This window comes from Lepidochelys kempii, chromosome 1 (genome assembly GCF_965140285.1).
Source record: "Lepidochelys kempii isolate rLepKem1 chromosome 1, rLepKem1.hap1, whole genome shotgun sequence".
Lineage (NCBI taxonomy): Eukaryota > Metazoa > Chordata > Testudines > Cheloniidae > Lepidochelys > Lepidochelys kempii.
The window spans coordinates 328,386,908-328,406,534 of NC_136380.1; the positions used below are offsets into that span (position 1 = coordinate 328,386,908).

At 41.3% G+C, this 19,627-nt stretch overlaps 1 protein-coding gene across 2 annotated transcripts in view; it reads left to right on the forward strand.

The window, feature by feature from the left end:
* The window catches only part of RELN (reelin), a 456,663-nt gene extending 447,564 nt beyond the window's left edge, over positions 1 to 9,099 (forward strand). Inside the window, exons 64-65 of one of the 2 annotated variants that reach the window (XM_073328520.2) lie at positions 1,103 to 1,238; positions 7,976 to 8,063. In XM_073328520.2, the coding sequence (XP_073184621.1) occupies positions 1,103 to 1,232 (130 nt within the window). In that variant the 3' untranslated portion in view covers positions 1,233 to 1,238; positions 7,976 to 8,063. Of the gene's footprint in view, positions 1 to 1,102; positions 1,239 to 7,975 lie in introns of both variants that reach the window. The other variant, XM_073328521.2, reaches the window with a different exon arrangement.
* The last annotated feature ends 10,528 nt before the right edge of the window (positions 9,100 to 19,627 follow it).

The following is a 19,627-nucleotide window of genomic DNA, read 5'->3' on the forward strand; positions in this document are numbered from 1 at the left end:
ATAGGGCTGGACCTATAAAGTAGGGGTGAAACTACTATCCAGTCATCTTGTCCCTTTAAACTGAGTTTTCTTTTATTCATTTGTTAAGACAGCGTACTTGCTCTCTGCACTTTTGAAGAAAGTTTTGGGCAGAGTCCTTGCATGATCAATGAATGTGACCTTTCTTAGGATAAAAACGTAATTCTCCCTCACCTCCCATCCCCTGCCTTCCACTCCTACAAGAATGCTTATTCTGTGCCCACATACCTCTACCCTAAAAGCCTGAATCCAGCTCTGCATTACATTTGCACTTCAGTCTACATATAATATAATTCACAGTCTGTTTGCTGAACAATAAAACCACACACCTTTTTTGCATGTGCTTCTTGAAAAGCCATTTCTTTGTAAACAGGGTGGGCCCTTAATAACCTATAAAGAAACAGTGAACTCTGATCAAATGTATTCAGAACTGAAGGGGAATAAACTGCAAACTAAGGGTCTGATCCTTCATTCTTTATGCACCCAAAACTCCCAGTGACATCCTTGGGAATTTTAGTTGCGCAAGAAATGTAGGATATGGCCCCAAAATTGTGTGTGTGTATGTGTGTGTGTGTGTGTGTGTGTGGTTAACTTTGCAATAATAAACATAGAATTAATCCTCCATAAACCATCACTTCATGCTATTCATTGTCAAGATAATCTTACATTTTTGGCACAAATGACTTGTTGAGGATTTTGTGTTGCATTTGTTACAAAGAATTTTTATGCTTTTTTGCAATATTCAAATACAAATTATATCTTCTAGCCGTAACAAAACATATTCATGTGGAAAAACATTTTCATTTGCTTCATTTCTTCAGCAGAAAGCAATGCTTTGAAACATTTCACTCAAGATTATTAAAAATATTTGTAATAAAGAAAAGAAACAATTTAAATGTTAGGGCATTATCTTTGTATTCACAAGATTTATGCCAAATTTAGTATGGTGCAGACTGTGCTTTTAAGACTGTCTTTTACTATGTTTCTATAAAAAGACTGCATGATGAATTTTTATAGAAAATAAAAATATAAATGTTGATTTTAAACATCAGGAAATAATTTGTTCAATTTTTATTTTCAAAAGAGATGAAAAGTCCTATATTGCCTCTAAACCTCATCTGGCTTTTATGACTAGTCACAGTGCTGCATGCATTGAAAGGCATTTTCTAATTTGTGTTGTATTTCATTATTTGCTGTCATTGGTTTTACACTAGAGTAAGGTAAGTACTTTCCCTGAATTAATATCAACTATATGTTGGTGGTACAGCTACAGTACTTTGAAAGACTCTAACCCTGTATTTTGTCAATGATGATATTTTGCGGGAAAGGGAGCGGCTTCATTTGTACTCTCAAAGATGTGAGCATGCATTGCTGTCTCATAAAGGTCCAAACCCTGCAGCTGTTCCTCACAGACTGATTCTGCAGGGTTCTCAGTGCCATTAGGAGTTAAAGTTTGCAGGATACGTTCAGCACCTCACTCAAGCAAACTTTCAATTAAGAGAGTGGGCGTTGTAACTAAGGATTGAGAGCCCTGATCATGGTGGGTGCTGGGCCCCACCTGAGAGTTCCTGAGTGCTCCCAATAATCGTTGAAGTAGGTCGAAACTGAGAATTCTCAACAACTTGCAAGATCTGGCCCTGAGACCTGACGTAAAATTCCCACTATTTTCAGTAAATTAAAATTACAGAATTAAGGCCAAAATTATCTACTGTGTGTCCGTAAACATGTACAATAAATATATGCAGTGATGCATGCCAATGTAACTAAAAACAGAGTAAGTATTTATTTGGAGTGGGTTTTTTGCTTATTATAACAGCATCACTTTGTACAGCCATAGTTATGCAGCTAGGCATTTCTAATCACCATAGTAGCTAGAGACATAGGTTTTAATACTGATCCTATTGGAGTTTTGCCATTGACTTCAGCGGGGCCCGGGTTTCCTCTGGAGTCTGTCACCATTCTTAGGGGGTTTGTAACTCAGCCACAACATTCGCTGCATACTAAACATTGATGTATTTATTTGTCGGACCATGTTGCCTTTCATTTTTTCAAAGGCTTGATTTAGGTTAAAGTTTGGTTTGACACCCAGAAGCCTTTGTTTCTGATGTGCCATGTCAGTTATACATATAAATAACAAATAAAAATAATTCATGGTCTTAGCATAGGTACATATTATTTACCAAATGTTCTTATTCGCTTGGCCGTCTTTGATTTAAAACAAAAAAAGTGCAGGATAATAGTCCAATAGGTACTTTATATTTTAAAAAATCATGTTAAATTACTGAGGCTTAAAAGACACATACAGAGTAACTCCTCATACGTTGTTTTATTGTTCATGCTTATTGAGCATACCCAGCGTGGCTCTTTATTATACTGTATCTGCCTGATCTGCTCTCGTTTGCAGTGGTGTAACTCCAATGACTGCACTGGAATTAAAGAATTTACTCGTGTAAGTTAGAGCAGTATCAGCCCCCATATTTTTTTTTAAATACAAGCATATTGCCCTAAAAAGGTGACAGATTGGATTGTGCAATAATTGCTTCCTAGGTTTTGCTACTAGTCATTCTGTCAAATGATCCACAGATAACTAGTCTTTGGGAGATTTTTTTTCATCTGTACTCTTCATCCAATGATCTGGTAAGTGCACCGAAGATGCACCAAAGGATCAGTGCATGCTGATGAACCTTGGAAAGTTTATTGTGCACTTTCACTGAAATTGTAATGGTGTCTAAGTTCCCTTTGTTGTTGAAATGATTCCATTCATAATCTTTGAGGTAGGGATTGTTTCTCCCCATATATCTTTACAGTGCCTCGCACATTGTGGATACTGTTACATTATAAATAATAGCAACAGCATCTCCATAGTCTTAATGACAAATCTGTTTGTTTTTTTCTAAAAAATAGAAATAAAGTTCAGTATTGCTATATAAAAACAACATTAAAGGGCTTCTTTACAGACACTAAATCCAATAAATGCAGAATTACCTTTTCTGCAATGCTTTTATGATATAGCTATTAAGGTGATCTTATAAAGTACAATTGAACTTTGTTCTCTTATCAATGTATGATGTTAACTTCCATTATAGTTAATAGAATTATATGCATATACCTCCACCCCAGCCCACAGAGAGCAGAATATACTCTTATATGCTGCACTAAAGGTCAGATCCAACTTCTATGAAGGCAATGAGAAATTTTCCATTGACTTCACTGGGCATTGAATCAACCCTTCAAGCCCTAACCAATGCCTACCAAAGTCAGTGGAAAGACTACCACAGACTTCAGTGGGAGTGAGATTAGGTCTATCAGCACAACTGAAGGACTGAGCATTAGCTTAATTGTTGTTTTGGTTTTGTTTTGTTTTCATACTTTTTTTTTTCTTGTACTGCAGTTTTGATTTCACTTAGTAAAACATGTGAACTCTTTCCTTGGGGCACACAACAAATACATTTCACCATCTTGTAAAATACCACTAATAGATTGAATTTAAATCAAAGACTAAGCAGCTACTTCTGGCCTATAACTCACGTGATAACCTTTTCTAAATTTCTTCATTTATTTCCTTAAAATGTCTGCAGCATAATTATTGTTGTTTAAGTCTTGTTCGTGTCATTACATTTAAGGCGGTAAGCAGCATTAGACAGAGATGATAGTGTAATAAGAATTGTTAAAGAACATTTTGAGCTATTTGTTCTTCTTAAAAATGTGTCTGATTTGCCTTAGATTATAAGGTGTCAGGAAAATAAAGGTGCACAGGAAACATTAGCTTTGCCAATCACTGTAAGTCTCACACAAAACTATAATAAATCAGTGTAGTGCAGAACTTCCCTTTCTGGGTAAAAGCCAGGTGAAATCAAGCTCAAATGTTAAACAAAAACCACCTCTTAAATGAAAGATGCTCTGGCATAATGGCTACTGTAGCAATGCAAGAGTTTGTATTGTATCCATTACCATCAGACGCTGGATGGCTTGAAAAACCGGGTGGGCAAGGGTTATAGCATCAATTATTTTAGTGTAGTCTAATAAATTAAGTTCTCAGTTAGTTGTTGGAAAGAGGATAATTTTGAAGTCAATTTTATAGAGATGGTTTCTTTATACAACAGTAAAAGCTATTCTTGCCTTTGGAGGTTCATGCTTATTTTTCCTTAGGGGTCATATTCACTAAAAATAAGCGTATGCACTTGGAAGGGAGAGGGTAATTGATTGCAAGCTGAGCATTTACTTTTCATTCACAATGAAAACTCACCACCCTGCCCTAGCTCCCCAAATAGAAAGTTAATTGTGACACCTGCTGCCAGTTTTTTGTTTCATGACTCCACCTTTATAACAAAACTTAGGACTTGCTGCACTCCCTGGGTTGTGGGCCTCCAGCAACAGAGGCCTGCAGTCCACCTGGAGCAGAGGTAAATGAGCCAAGCTGCCAGCATCCTTTTCACCACTGGGGGACCAAAACCAACCCCCACTACCTCCAAAGCAGGCTGGTCAGCCCTGGAGGGGCAGAGCCAAACCGGCCAGAAGCTGCATGGACTCCACCAGAACATATTGTTGTCTTTCCATGGAATCACCCCAGGGAATTTATGATGACATTCCTTGGACTGAATTTCCCTCTCTCTGGTGCAGTCAGTGTTCCCCTCATGGATGCATAGGGCTGAAAATTGCACCCCCTTGCATCCACAAGCATGAATCTGACCTTGAGACTTGATCTTTATAGGCCTGATCCTGCATCCATTGAAACCAGAAAAGATGGGATCAGGTCCTATGACAGTTCATCCTGTGGTGGGTAGCAGTTGTTCTGCTGAATCATTGAGTTTTCTCATGCTGGCAACCATCAGTATTGTTGGTTGCACATAGGATCTCATTGTGGATGTTGGACTAAGACGGCTTCCAGCGTAGCCTTGAGGGAATATTAATATTTTTTGCAAATAATGTCCAGAAGGGACAGTGCAGTGGCCTTAAGCATCAGGATTATAATACTTGGGCTTCCTAGAACAGCATCAAAGCCTGACAGAGTCAACACTGCCCTTTATTATTCTGAGATAAATTCGTTCTGTGCAGTTTCTTGTGCGGGACCTCTCTGATGAGACTTTACAAATTGGGCCCTTGCTGCAATGTATGGACATTAAATTCCCCATGACACCTTCTTTTCGTTTTTAAAAGCAGGGGTTTCACCCCAGGATTCTGACCAATGTATCCATCCCCACTCCTCCCAGTGTTGTGCCGTAGTGGTTGCCACACTCCCCGCCCAGAACCGGTTGCTTTAAAGTGATGTGTGTATATGGAGAGTGAAGTGGTTTGTGATCAATAGACATGAAAGGTGCTGTAGTAATGTCAGATATTCGCATTCTGTGCTACAAGTATTTTTTCATTCTCATAACTCTGAATGGATTTTGCTTGTAGCTTTAAATGAGACTTATATCACACCAATGTGCTAATGACAATGACAAGCAAACAGAGTTAACCCAAATGTAGCTGTTCAGAGTTCCATTCCACCAGCAGAGATGGTAGAGCTTAGGATTGCCATGCAGCCTCAAAGTGAGTCTCTTCAGGGTTATGTGCAAGTTTGCATTTAGGAGCAGAACTGTATTGAATCGTCATGAAAGCTATAAGCTTCTTCTCCAGAGCCTGTGGCATTCCCAGCAGTTAGGAATGAAGCTGCTAGGAGAAACATGGAGAGACATCTCTGGTACAAGTGCATTTAATCAGTGGAGCCACACCAGGAATATATTAGCTTAGTTTTATAACATGAAGATATTAAAAGGCACAGTGTTCAGAAACCAGCCTCTCAGCAGGAACCACTGGAGAGACCTCTCCTTTTTTCCCAGTTCATTCTTCCCAGACTCGTCACTCTGAAAATGGCCACTCCTGACACCCAACCTAGGTGAGGGCTTGAACATAGGGAGAAAGGCTTCTTCAGCAAATATTAGCTGTCCATCTGTATTACAACTGTTTCAATGTAGATTATTTTAACTATGTTTATATTTAAATACAGCTCGGCCTTTTTAAGGAATTTATACATAACATGCACCAAAATTCTTGCACCATCTTCTGGCCGTTCTATGTGTTAGGACTGGTGTAGCCAAAGGGCCAAAAATAGCAACAGCCACGCCCCTCTCCCTTAAAGGAAGTTGCAGTCTAGATGGTGGTGCTAGTCTCTAGTGATTAGATACAACAGCCTCCACCCGTTCAGTTGTAGTGTATATTAGGCCCCCAAATACTCCTACCCTATTCAGCCAGTAAGGAAATTTACTTTTCATGGTACTTTCCACAATTTTCCATTTGTTTCCCCTGTGCCCCGGGATTTCCCTTTGTTTTGTTTTATTTAGCCTCACCGTGGTGAAAGAAAGAGCCCTATTTGGAAATGGAAAAGTATCTTGATTTATCATCTAAAATCTGGTCACTCTGTTCCATGTGTTTCTTTGATCCTCTTCTAAAGATTTTTGGGTTCTTGGGGTTTTTTAAGAAAACTTCACTCAGTCAAAGTCACTTAGTTCAAGGGTTTGCTGCTTAGCAAATCTTAAAGTTTGGGAGGTAGAGCAGTGTTTTTATTTTATTCTCAAAAGGAAGTGGCTACTTACAAGACCCTGTAAGGGATCCCACTGCTGGGTTCCATGTGCTTTAAGCCTGTAGAGTCTGAAAGAGTTCAGACACTGCCCCGGCTTGAGGTCTCTGGGCACACTCTTGGGGTGCAAATCCTCTGTTTAGCATCCCCTCCTGAGAGCTTAGACCTGTAGTCCAACTGCTAACCCCTCACTCTCCCACAGTTTAACACACCCTTTCTCAGCACACCAGCCAGGTATGCACTTTGGGGTCATAGGGTTAACGCTTCAAGGGCACATAATAGGTCTCTCTCTCTCACACACACACACACACACACACACTGCAGAGCATTCTTTGGGTTGGGGTCAGAATCCTCTGGGGGTGCCCAGGGTCCTTCTTCTGCATTCTTGGATTGTCTTCTCAACCATGGAACTCCTATGTTTCCCTCCCCAGGTCAGTTTGCTCTGATTTTGATTGGTCCTGCAGCTAAACTGGTGGTGTTTGCTATGCAAATCGTTTGTCTTTTCCCCTTTGCCTGCTCAAAACTTCTTGTGTGGTTCTCACATATAAGCCCTTTTCAAAACCCTGCTTTGTCATCTCTGTCCCTTTATTCTGGCTGAGGATTTTCCACTCTCTCCCCTTCACCAGCCTCCTGCAGGAAGGCAGGATAAAATTGATTCTTCTAGGCTTGAGCTAAACCATTGTCCCATGGTACTTCCGCTTGAATAAGTAGTTATGGCATTCTAATGACCCCCACCCCCCATTGTGCCTGGTGAGGGCGGGATGTGAGACAGCCCTTGTCAGCAAGGGTGGAACCACATACATATAGAGGTATTCAATAATACAGAAATGTTCATAAGAACAACTGAGAACATTGGCCTGAATTCACAAGTTGTACAGATTCCCCAAATCATCACAATAGCAAAGCCAGACATTAGGGAGGTGGAGCAGTATTTTTCTGCTGCACTCGAGAGGAAAGGGATTAACAGCATCTCTCCCATTTAGGAGTCTGCAAATGAGGGAGACAAGGATTTTTGGAGTATAAATCAGGCTTGGAGAAATGCCCTGTGTTGGGAGGGGATAGAGTGCATACAGCTTGAGTGAATCTGGCCCTAAGCCCCCATCAGTGATAATTAATTTAAACTCTTGCTCTAGTTCTGAAATACTGAATTGTAAGCAAAATCAAAGTGGGCCCGAGTCTCAACGGCCTTGCACCTTGTACGGTCATTATCATTGTTCTAACATGCTGTCAGATGCAAATGGTAGGATTTTACGTCACTTTGCAGAGGCAGAAAAGACTGTGCAAGGCACAAGAGGGTGGAGAATCTGGCCCCCCAGCTTACGTGTCAGAAGGCAATTTCAAAATGGATGCAAAGAGATTGACATTCTTTTCCTCCTCCCTACCCTTTGATTTTAACAGCACTCGCAAACAAAATTACATGATGAATTTTTCACGGCAACATGGGCTCAGGCATTTCTACAACAGAAGACGAAGGTCACTTAGACGATACCCATGAAGAAACGAGAAATTTATATTTTCCTCCCAACATGTGATGTGTTGCTTTCCATTATTTAAATCTTAGCACTGCATCTGGTATCAGGACTTTTCTGCAACTGGCTTGGTGAATAACGAAAAGCCTTTCTCAAGACAGAGTTACACCACTTTTTCGCACTGTGAACTAATGAGAAGTGACTTATTTTCTCATAGGTAAATGTTTCAATGTTGATGTGTCTGTGAAAATTGTGATCTGTTGTAATATCAGTTACAGTGGCAGTATGGGAAGTAAGCAACTAATCTGTTTAACAGGAAAAAAGTTTAAGCACAAAGACTTTTCCAGATTTTATGTTTAAAAACTACATATTAAGTACAGTATTTAACATTCTTTGTCACACAGCTATTTAAATGCACTTGTATTTCAGCTCTGTATCATATTTTATATGATTAAGTTATCATTGTCTTCTTTGTATTCTCTTCTACAACATGACATATTGGCACTGTATTTACTTGTTATGTTGTTGTAATATTTTGCTGCTGATTTTGGGGCTATTTACACTCTGATAACATGCATAAAGCAAATTGCAATACCTACTCAAGAAGATAATTGCAAAAGTAGTTGTAAAGACGTTGATCTCCTTCAGTCTTACTCTTTGATATGTCTGTTGGTTAGCATTGTTTTGTGGATAAGAAGAATGCTTGACATTTAAACTTTTTTACTAAGCAGCTGTGGATAAAACCCCAAACAGAAGTTCCCATTTCCTTGTCTAAAGGTAAAACAGTTCTCTGTGACTGATTTAATTATAATAACTGCCATTTGATGTCTGTAGTAATGGAGTGATTTGTAAAGTGAACGTTTCATCGTGTTCTATTTGGTGTTTGTTTCTATTGCGGGTCATGTTTGTATCATCTGATAAAGTTGTACCTACACCAGCAACATTATAATGCCCCTATAGCCCTAAGCTGTCTATTATCATAAATAAAATGTTTCACTATATGGTGAACCAAGCTAAAGATCCATGCTTCAATAAAGTAAAGTTGATAAACAAGTTTATTGTTAGATTTTTCAGGCCATTGTGTCCTAAATGAAATTATTTGGTAAGGGGTTTGGTTTGCTCACTCAGATTGTAACAACAGCACACAGATGAACACTGTATAATATTTTTCAACGTTGAGTACACTGTGCTTCAGTTGTGTCTTTCCTTTGGGAATCTCAAAGTGCTTTACAGACATTAATTGAGGAAGCTTCATAACACCTCTGAGATATATAAGTATTTTACAAGTGACAAACCTGAGGGCAGGTGAGTAAGAAGAAACATTTTCAAGCTTGGGTACCTTAAGTTAGGCACCTAAATCCATATTTATGCTGATCCCATACAATTTCATGGAAAATGTGGGTGTTGAACACTTCTGAAAATCAGGCCATTTGGGGCTAACTGTAGGACTTTGACTTAGCCAAAGTTACATAATGCATCATTGGCAGAACTGGGAACAAAACCCAGAAGTTCAGATTTCCAGTGTCCTTCACTATGGACTGGACCATTCCTTTTTAAGACAGTTACTTTACTCTCAATCTTGTCAATCTGTTTAAAAAAAAGTAAAAGATCTATTCAAAGGAAAGAATTTTGAGCATCTAATCAAACTATTATTAAATAGAATAATAGTTTAATGTTTTTTTATTATAAGACTGAAAATATTATAATTCAAAGTCCCAACTCCCTCCTTCTGAACAAAGATCCAAGATATTAAAACTCTTTTCTTTAAGATAATTTTATTTAGCATATCATGTCAACAGATGGACTACATTTCAACATACAGCACATGTAGCTGTTACATGGCAAGAAAAACACTTTTTGTCAAGGACAATAGTATAAGGGAGTGAGGAAGGTGAGTATGAATTAATCACACTCCAGATAAGTGAGACCAGTACAGGCGGATCAGATGCTTCTCAAAATCATAGACATTTATCTTGAATAAATATTTGTGGGTGACAAATTGGTTCAATTGAATTATATATCTAGAGCCCAGCACTGAAATATCTAAACATAATGTATCATTTCTGCATGCCAAGGTTCATAGGGGACTCCACAGTGAATTCTGCCCTTTTGCCTTTCCCAGGTTCCAGGAAACTCTTTCTTAAGTTTGTGTTTTTATTAATATAACACACAAGGACGCTTGTATGCACTATGTGGGGGGCTATCTGTAAGCAAGGACTGGCCTGTCTCCCAAGATCTGTGATAGTGATGGGTTGTGCTGGGAGACAGGCCAGTCCTTGCTTACAGACAGCCCCCAACCTGAAGCAAATACTCACCAGCAACCACACACCACACAACAAAAACACTAACCCAGGAACCCATCTTTGCAACAAAGCCTGTTGCCAACTGTGTCCACATATCTATTCAGGGGACACCATCATCACATCAGCCACACTATCAGAGGCTCGTTCACCTGCACATCTACCAATGTGATATATGCCATCATGTGCCAGCAATGCCCCTCTGCCATGTACATTGGCCAAACGGGACAGTCTCTACGTAAAAGAATAAATGGACACAAATCAAGAACCATAACATTCAAAAACCAGTTGGAGAACACTTCAATCTCTCTGGTCACTCGATTACAGATCTAAAAGTCGCAATATTACAACAAAAAACCTTCAAAAACAGACTCCAACAAGAGACTGCTGAATTGGAATTAATTTGCAAACTGGACACTATTAAATTAGGCTTGAATAAAGACTGGGAGTGGATGTGTCATTACACAAAGTAAAACTATTTCCCCATGTTTATTTTTGCCCCCCACCTCCCTACTGTTCCTCACATGTTCTTGTCAACTGCTGGAAATGGGCCATCTTGATTATCATGACCAAAGGTTTTTATTTTCTCTCCTCCTGGTAATAGCTCACCTTAACTGATCACTCTCATTATAGTGTGTATGGTAACACCCATTGTTTCATGTTCTCTGTATATATAAAATCGTCCTACTGTATTTTCCACTGCATGAAGCCAATGAAGTGGGCTGTAGCCCACAAAAGCTTATGCTCAAACAAATTTGTTCGTCTCTAAGGTGCCACAAGTCCTCCTGTTCTTTTTGCAGATACAGACTAACACGGCTGCTCTGAAACCCGATACCATTGTCTGTTCCATTGACCTTGGCACAAGAAGGAAAGTGCAATAACTTTCTGAAAGAACCGCCACATTAGGCTAGTAACTACCCACACGACAGAGCAATATGTGACTCACTAAAGTATCTCACTGTAACAGCAGCACTGCCATTAAACTACACAGTGGGCCGAATTCAGTTTGTGACAGAAGTGGTGTTAGAGAAACTGGGTCTGTGATGGGATATACAAAGCCCCAGACTGGGCAACAGGGGGTAAAGGAACTACTCTGGGCCCAGCCAGCCCCACACCACCACACCTGTAGCAAATGCACCAGTTGGAGGAGGAGTTAAAAGGCAGAGAACAGCTCATTTGGTGGCAGACCCAGGGAGAGAGCAAACCTGGAATTCCAGCAGAGAAGAGCTGAGGAAAGGCAGAATCTCTCCCTAAAAAACTGCCTAAAGGCCCCTCCCTGATGGATGGAAGGATCTGCTGCAGAGACAGCCTGAGAGAGAAGCATTCTCCTCTCTCTCGCTCATATGAACTCCGGACTTGGTGAATCTCCTTTATTTTGTTTGGACTACCCGGGGGGAGCCCTGGGACTCAGGCAGGAGGAGGCAGTTGCTGCCTGAGAGAAAGAGAGCAACCTTGCTGCATGCAGCTGCCGGAAGGTTTGGTGTGTGACAATCAACTCCAAACTGGTGTGCAGTACTCCTCCACCGAATACGAGGTGGCAAGAACTAACATCCGCAAAGTTGGAGCACGAGCACCCCATGATGAACCTGCCAGTTTGCTAAGAAGATTATTGCGTGTCTTAACTTTAGCTGCTGTCTTCTTCAGGTGGGCATGGTAATGCAGTGTGCGGTCTAAGGTCACACCTAGATAGACCAGTCCTATTTCATGCTTCACCTTCTGACCATTCAGATAAACACTCAGTTCTCGGGTTGCGCTGGCGTGATGAAGATGGAACAAATTGGAGACTGTTTTTATGGAGGCGCCAAGTCTTACAGTGGTCAGCTCACTTTATCATGTCCCGGTTTAAGGTGGCATCAAGCTTGTGGAACGTCCAGGCCTGGGTACTGCAACAGATGTCACCTGCGTAAATGAACTTTCATGACTCCGTTGTTGGCAGGTCATTGATGTAAAGGTTGAACAGGGTTGGCGAAAGCACAGAGCTTCTGTTGTCTCCAAGCACTCATATTCTCCCCCATATGGACTTGGAACTGCCTATCACAGAGGAACAGCTCAGCGACACCTGTGACCCAAGGTAGCAGGACCCGTGATACCATCACAAGCAGGCCAGTGTGCCACACTGTAACATATCGTATGCCGCTGTTAGATCGATGAAAACGGCGCCTGTTTTCAAGTTTCTCTGGAAGCCACTTTCAACAAATGTGGTCAGCGCAAGTACTTGGTCACATGTGCTACGACCTCGGCGAAAACCAGCTTGGTCAGGGCTCAAAATTCTCTCCATGTCGATTAACATGCGCTGTAGGCCCAAGCGCTCCAGTGCCTTGAAGCACACCAACAATAATGGTATGGGTGATAGCTTGATGCTTGATTTGGTTCCTTTCCAGGCTTTAGGAAGCCAATGAGGTGCACCGTATCTTTGGTAGCCTACCTCCACTGATAACCCTGGTGAAGAATTTCACAAGTCAAAGCCGAGCATGGGGGGCCGAGGTTTTTCAGGAATTCTGGAGATACGTTGTCATAACCTGCAGCTGTTCCACACTTGATGCTACCCAGTTTCTGTTCCAGCTCTGTTACAGTGAATGGTTCTGGGCAGCTTCTGATCTCATGTACATGTTTAAACATACGCCATTCATTCCTCATTTGTCTTTGCACCTCTTTTTCTGAAGGTGGTCTGGCCAGTTTAAGTAGGTGTCTGGCTACCTGGGTGGGTGTCACTGAGTCAGCCCTAAGCAGCCCTGACTGACAGACCACTGATAGCCTTCCAGGGACCCTGGGTCGGTGCCTAATGGAGTGGAAGGACCTGGGCTCCCCTATCAACAACCCCCCATGTAGGCCAAAGGCCTAATCCCTGACCAATAGGCAGTGCTCCCCCACCAACCACCCTGAGCAAGGACCAGCACAGCATCCAATTCATCCCTGCATCTGAGCTGAACTCAGCATAGGGCTCAAGGTGGGGATAAAGTGGCTATATAAAAAGGTTGTACTTTCCCCATCCTGGGCCAGGCTGGGGTCCCTTTGACCTCATTCATAAGGTAGGCCAGCCTGTGTGCTGCCTTAACTTGAGCCCAGCTGTTTGTGGGCCCAAAGGGTGGCTACAGCAGCCAAGAATGTCTGGAACACAATACAGCTTCCCCTAGCACATCTCCATGTACAAGGGCTCCTGTCTGGACTGACATGCCAGCTAGGAAAGACTCCTATAGCAAGAGCATTCCTGGGAGAGACCATATCCACTGATCGTATTGCCTCTTTTCACCAGGGATGTGGCACAGGGCTGAATTGGAAGGAGAGGGCCACAGCGTTAATATCAGTGGGTGCAGTTCCGCTTAACCCAATAAAATTTAATGGAGGAGACTTTAAGAAAGAACAGCTTCCTGTATACAGTAGAAATGAGTGACTACATGCATGTAGTTCACCTTTTTGCTGCCATAGAAATGCTCAAGCTGTAATATTCCACATTGGCAAAGTTCTTCAAATGGTTAAACCTAGTCTAAGAATATAATTCCAATAAACATGCAAACTAAAACAGCTCACAAAAATGAAATCCTCCCTAATGGACAACTTAAAGGATTTCAAGGTATACCTGTTTCCAAGGAACTGCAATGAGAAGGGAAACTTTATAATGCTTGGTCTTTCACTACAAGAAGTCTTACAGTATTGTTATGGGATTTTTTTCAAGACTTACTGAGAATAATATATTTGTGAAACAAATGGGGGGGGAACCAGTTAGCAGGAAACATTAAGGACAAAATCCAAAATTCATTGAAATTGATGGAAAAAACTCCTTTGACTTCTAAAGTCTTTGGATTAGGCTCCACATTACTGGCTATAACGTACTCGGTTGTTATGAGCTGCGCTAGGATTTACAAAATATTTCAGGGTCAGAGGTTAGAGCTTTTGTGTTTCTGGCATCTACCCTTGCATCCATTCAGAGGCTGATTAGACCAGACTTTTGATTTTCCTTTGTAAAAGAGAAAGTCACAATGAATGAAAAGCTGAACCACTTGCGAGGCCCAGAGTACACACACTCAGGTTTCCTTATTCCCAGTTGTCCCTTATGTGAAACTCCTGTCCAGAAATTTGCAATTCTGTTTGTTCTAGTTCAGAGCATTTGACATAGCCTGGAATCCTGCTACTATTCCATTGGGAAGGCCCCACCAAGAGCTGGTAAAAAAAAATTAAACATTTTATTTTCATTTTCCAAAAGACCTCAGAGAGGTGAGATAGACCTGGCCAGTGAAAACGTGCCAGGAACTGCACAACTTACTTCTCCGGGAAAGAGACGTGTTAAATATTGAATATAATAGAAATGTTCGAATATTAGCTCCGTGAGGAGCAGCGGGGCTGGGGCAGTGGGGGGGCAAAGGGGCAAAGCAGGGAGAGAACAGCAAGAGGGGAAGCATGTAAAGGGCCAATGGGTGGGTAGCAGAGGCGACACGTAACCGGACGCTGCCTGACACTTGCCCACACTCACCAACCACCGCAGCTCGCAGCCAGTGTCAGCCGGAAACGGGATGGGGGGACGTGGCCCTGTTGGCTGAGAACCGGAACACAGCGAGGGCTGTGCTGACGGACCAGCAGTGGCCAGCCCTGCGTGCTGCATCTTTGCCCTGCCACCAGCCTTGCAGACCCACCCCCATCATTGGCCACTGCACACACACCCACTGCTGGTGGGCAGGCAGCTGGAACGCAGGGTGTAGACAGCAAATACGGGACAATTTGCCCATTTTCAAGAAAAAGTCAGGACAGTTTAAGTATGGGCCTGTCCCTTTAAAACAGGATGTCTGGTCACCCTAGTAAACATAGAGGAGCTTGGTTTGCCAGATGGATCAGCAAGGCCAATGCTGACAAACAATGTGAAAAGGCTGCAAAATACCAATCCTCTGGATTGCATCGGCATGCAGAAAGCCTTGTAAGCCAGTCATCGTCAAAGCCAATTTTAAAATTATTTTACAAGGCTGTTAAAAATGCTGAAGACACAACACGGTTTATCCAAACAAACATGGCTGTCAAATCACACTTTCTCTTTATGCAAGAGACACCTCACACTACAAACTGGAGGCCAATGTTAAGTGCATTGTCATTTGTTAATCCTGAAGTTGGACACTGGTTCCAACCAAGACCAGCACATGCGCACTATCTTTCTGCAAGAAACTCAACTGACAGGTTAGAAGCATGCAGTTGAAAAAGTGAAGCACTCTCTCACCACATTCAGAAAATGTGCATACATGGCTGATGAATGAACTGATGCAAATGGGCGTCAAGTATTAAGTCACTGCGCACCTTATCTTCATGTCAGTGGTAGGCCAGTAGATGAATTTCTAGATGTTCATGTGACGGGTTTGGTCACAGAGATCACCTTGCGACTGTCTCCTGACGTGCTGGAATTACCTCTGAGCCTGTTTTCCCTGCCAGCTTGGGACTTCTAGAACCCTGCCTTGTTGAGCCAGACATACTAGCCTGCTGAACACAGACCCAGGGTCCGGGCCATGACCCCAAAGCTGCAGGCTTTAAGTGAAAACACCTCTGCAGGTTACCTGACTCCAGCACCCAGACACCCAGCTCCCAATCTAAAACCCAAATAAATCCGTTTTACTCTGTATAAAGCTTATACAGGGTAAACTCATGAATTGTCCTCCTTCTATAACACTGATAGAGAGATATGCACAGCTGTTTGCTCCCCCAGGTATTAATCACTTACTATGGGTTAATTAATAAACAAAAGTGATTTTATTAAATATAAATAGTAGGATTTAAGTGGTTTCAAGTAATAACAGACAGAACAAAGTAAGTTACCAAGCAAAATAAAGCAAAAACATACAAGTCTAAGCCTAATACATTAAGAAACTGATTATAGGTAATATCTCACCCTCAGAGATGTTCCAATAAGCTTCTTTCACAGACTAGACTCCTTCCTAGTCTGGGCCCAATCTTTTCCCTTGATACAGTCCTTGTTAGTTCCACCAGCCATCTCAGGTGGTAACTAGGTGTTTTCTCATGACTGACAGCCACTTTGTCCTGCTCCACCCCCCTTTTATAGCTTTGGCACAAGGCAGGAATCTTTTGTCTGTCTGGGTCCCCATCCCTCCTTCTAAATGGAAAAGTACCAGATTTAAGATGGATTCCAGTATCAGATGACATGATCACACGTCCTGTGAGGCCCCAGCCTCCATTCTTCCTGGGCAGGCCCACACGTACACGGGAAGGTTTGCAAGTAAACAGAGCCATTTACAGTTCATTGATTCTGGAACACCTTTAATGGCTTCCACTTAATATGTTTACATCAGTGATACAAGGTTATATCTTATTCTCCTAACTTCAGACATAGAAAAAATACATGCAAACAAATAGGATGAACACACTCAGTAGATTATAAGTTTTGTAATGACACCTTACAAGAGACCTTTTGCATAAAGCATATTCCAGTTACATCATATTCACATTCATAAGCATATTTTCATAAAGCATATGGAGTGCAATGTCATAGTTCAGGTTATAGAAGACACATCGGCTGCATCTCTGACAACCCACATTTTAGAAGAGCTTAATGGTTGTAGATTGAACCCCAAAGAGATGGCTACTTGTGCATTTGATGGAGCTGCAAACTTCTCTGGCAAACACAATGGAGTACAAGCTTTGCTCAGAGAAAAGTGTAACTCTAAACTCTCCTATATACCATGCAGAGGCTACCTACTCTAACTACCACTAGTATGAGCTGCAGAATCTTCAAAAGGCATTTAAAAAGCTATAAATTTAATATCTTTATTATACTCTTTTTTGAGCAAGCTTCGAAAAGGACTGAACATCTTGGAAAATACAGAAGATACACTGGGACTGAAGTTCAAATTGGTCCAACCTGGGAAAACCCACTGGCTTTCTTATGAGCGATCCTTGGCTGTTGGCTTAAAATTACTAAAACCATTATTATTGGCTTTGGAAAGTATCTACCAAGATAGGATGGATCTAAGTAGTGAGGCTAGTGGACTATTTTTGCTACTAAGTTCAGAGAAAACCATTGCCATTCCCTCTTGTAAGTCTACTGTTGAAACCACTTGGGTCATTAAACAATGCCATCCAGGCATCTGCTACAACAGTGGTAGATCTCTGTCCAGCAATTGAAGCTACACTTGGATCAATCAGAGAGATATCCATTGAAAACAGAAGAAACAAAGACTTCAGGTCAGAAGTTGACTAATTAGGGCACTTATATTGATTCCTTAAGTGAAGAAGACAAGAAGTGTTTGTTAAGCCCACTGAAAAAATAAAGTACACAGACTTGATTCTTACATCTCTACAACAGCAACTTCTGGATTCTATCAACTTCTACATAGCTTTTACAGATGCCTGTCTTATAAAACACCAACAGTAGAGTGGAGTGAGGCACTACCTACAATGGGGCTGCCACGGGATCAGGACAGAATAGACAATTTAAACAAAGAATGGAATATCATACGACGAATGAATGAAGATTTGACTTCAACTTCTTTTTTATCATCACCAGTGGTTTGATCCCATTTTTGTGTTATGTTTCCTGGAATTAAATACGTAGGAATTCATCTCTTTCTACTCCCCGTCACAATAGCTCCAGTTGAGCGTTCTTTTTCCTCATTGAATAGAATTTTGTGTTCTGAAAGAAGCCGCCTTCTGCATGATCATGAGCATATGATGAAGGACTGGGCGTATCGGACACATGAGAAGCCACCAAAGATGAATGTACTGCATTCAAGAAGTTCATTAACAGAGTTGTGCAAAATTACAGCAAGAAACCAAGAAGGATGTAGATGTAGTGCTTCCTAGTAGACTTGTGTAGCCAACTTTAATTTGTGTGATGATTTAAAAACATGAGTTAAATCTAATAAAATGGTTGTGACACATTATTCAGTTTTTACTATGGTGCCATACAGCCCATCTTTGCCCTAATGGTATCGCCCCTCATCGGTCCTCACACATGTAGACACACGTATCTTTTAACACACACCCTTAATTTCAATTCCTGGGGAAAACACTGCCCTGGCAAACAGGATGTGAAATATAGACTGTTGGAGTGACACAGTCAAAGGGACTAATTCTACCCAGCGTGTGACTTTGGAACAGGCTGGATTGCTGACTTTGGGACAGGCATTCTGCCTGAATACACAAACAGCATTCCAATAAGGAACAAGAACAATCAGAAATGTCAGAAATCCACAGCCTTTCCACCCCTTCAGATGCAGGCAGGTCCAATGGCCATCTTCACTTTTTCTAGTGGTTTGGCTGTAAAATTAAATTGACAATGGATGGGATGACAATCCAACTTCTAGTCAGTGCAGCAGTGATGAATCTACCCCTTTGTTTGAACTTGTCTCACAGATTTCCTTACTCTCTTGGGAAACAATAGCTCCCACTGCTTCATTCCCATGTGAACCAGAGGAGCCCCTTGAGACTTACAGTGGGCCCACTGTCATCATGCAAGTCCAAGTGTCCTGTGTCATTAACTGACTTACTCCAATTATCCTCAGTGTATGTTTTGCAATCTTCTCCCATTGTCCACATTGTTTATTCATTAGCTTCTGCTCCCAGCTTTTGTTTACCAACCAGATTTCTTAAAATCCAAGCTCCTGCTGTGTGCTGGACTGTAGTAATAGCACGGTATCCCTGTGCTTCCCTCCACTGAACTATTGCGGCATCTCTTGCTTCTTTAGACAATGCTGGAAAGAAGCAATGAAAAAGCAACATTAACGCACTACGTCAAACTAACATTTATAATTAAAATTAAACCCAGCTTCAGATCGTATATATTCAGTGTAGCAGTTGATGCAATTATTTTAATGCACTCTCCAATGTTTAAGTAATTCTTATATGGTAACTGTAATATTTGATTTGTAATGAATTATATCTATCAGGAATTGGAATTCCTGGCAAGAAATCTTTAAGCTGATGTTCAATTGTTGTTTATTCCATGTTTCTTTAGTACCAGACTTCCATCCTCCAAGTACTTTTTTGTCTGTGCTTATCTGTTAAAACAAACAAACAAACAAAGCAGTTTGGTTTTAATGTGTCAAAACTAACATTTAAACTACAGTAGACGTTAGAGATGGGCCTGAACTGCAACATGGGATCCAAAGTCTCTTGTCAAGACATTCACATCCAGTTCCAAACTTCATAGCTTGAGCCTCGCTCTATAAGCCACTGGACCAAAAGACCTTCTAAATCCCCTGAACTGTGTGGAAATTTAGATTCACAGCCGAACACTATTCTAGGTCTCTATAGTAGTTAATAAGGACACACATTAGACACATTCCGGCTCA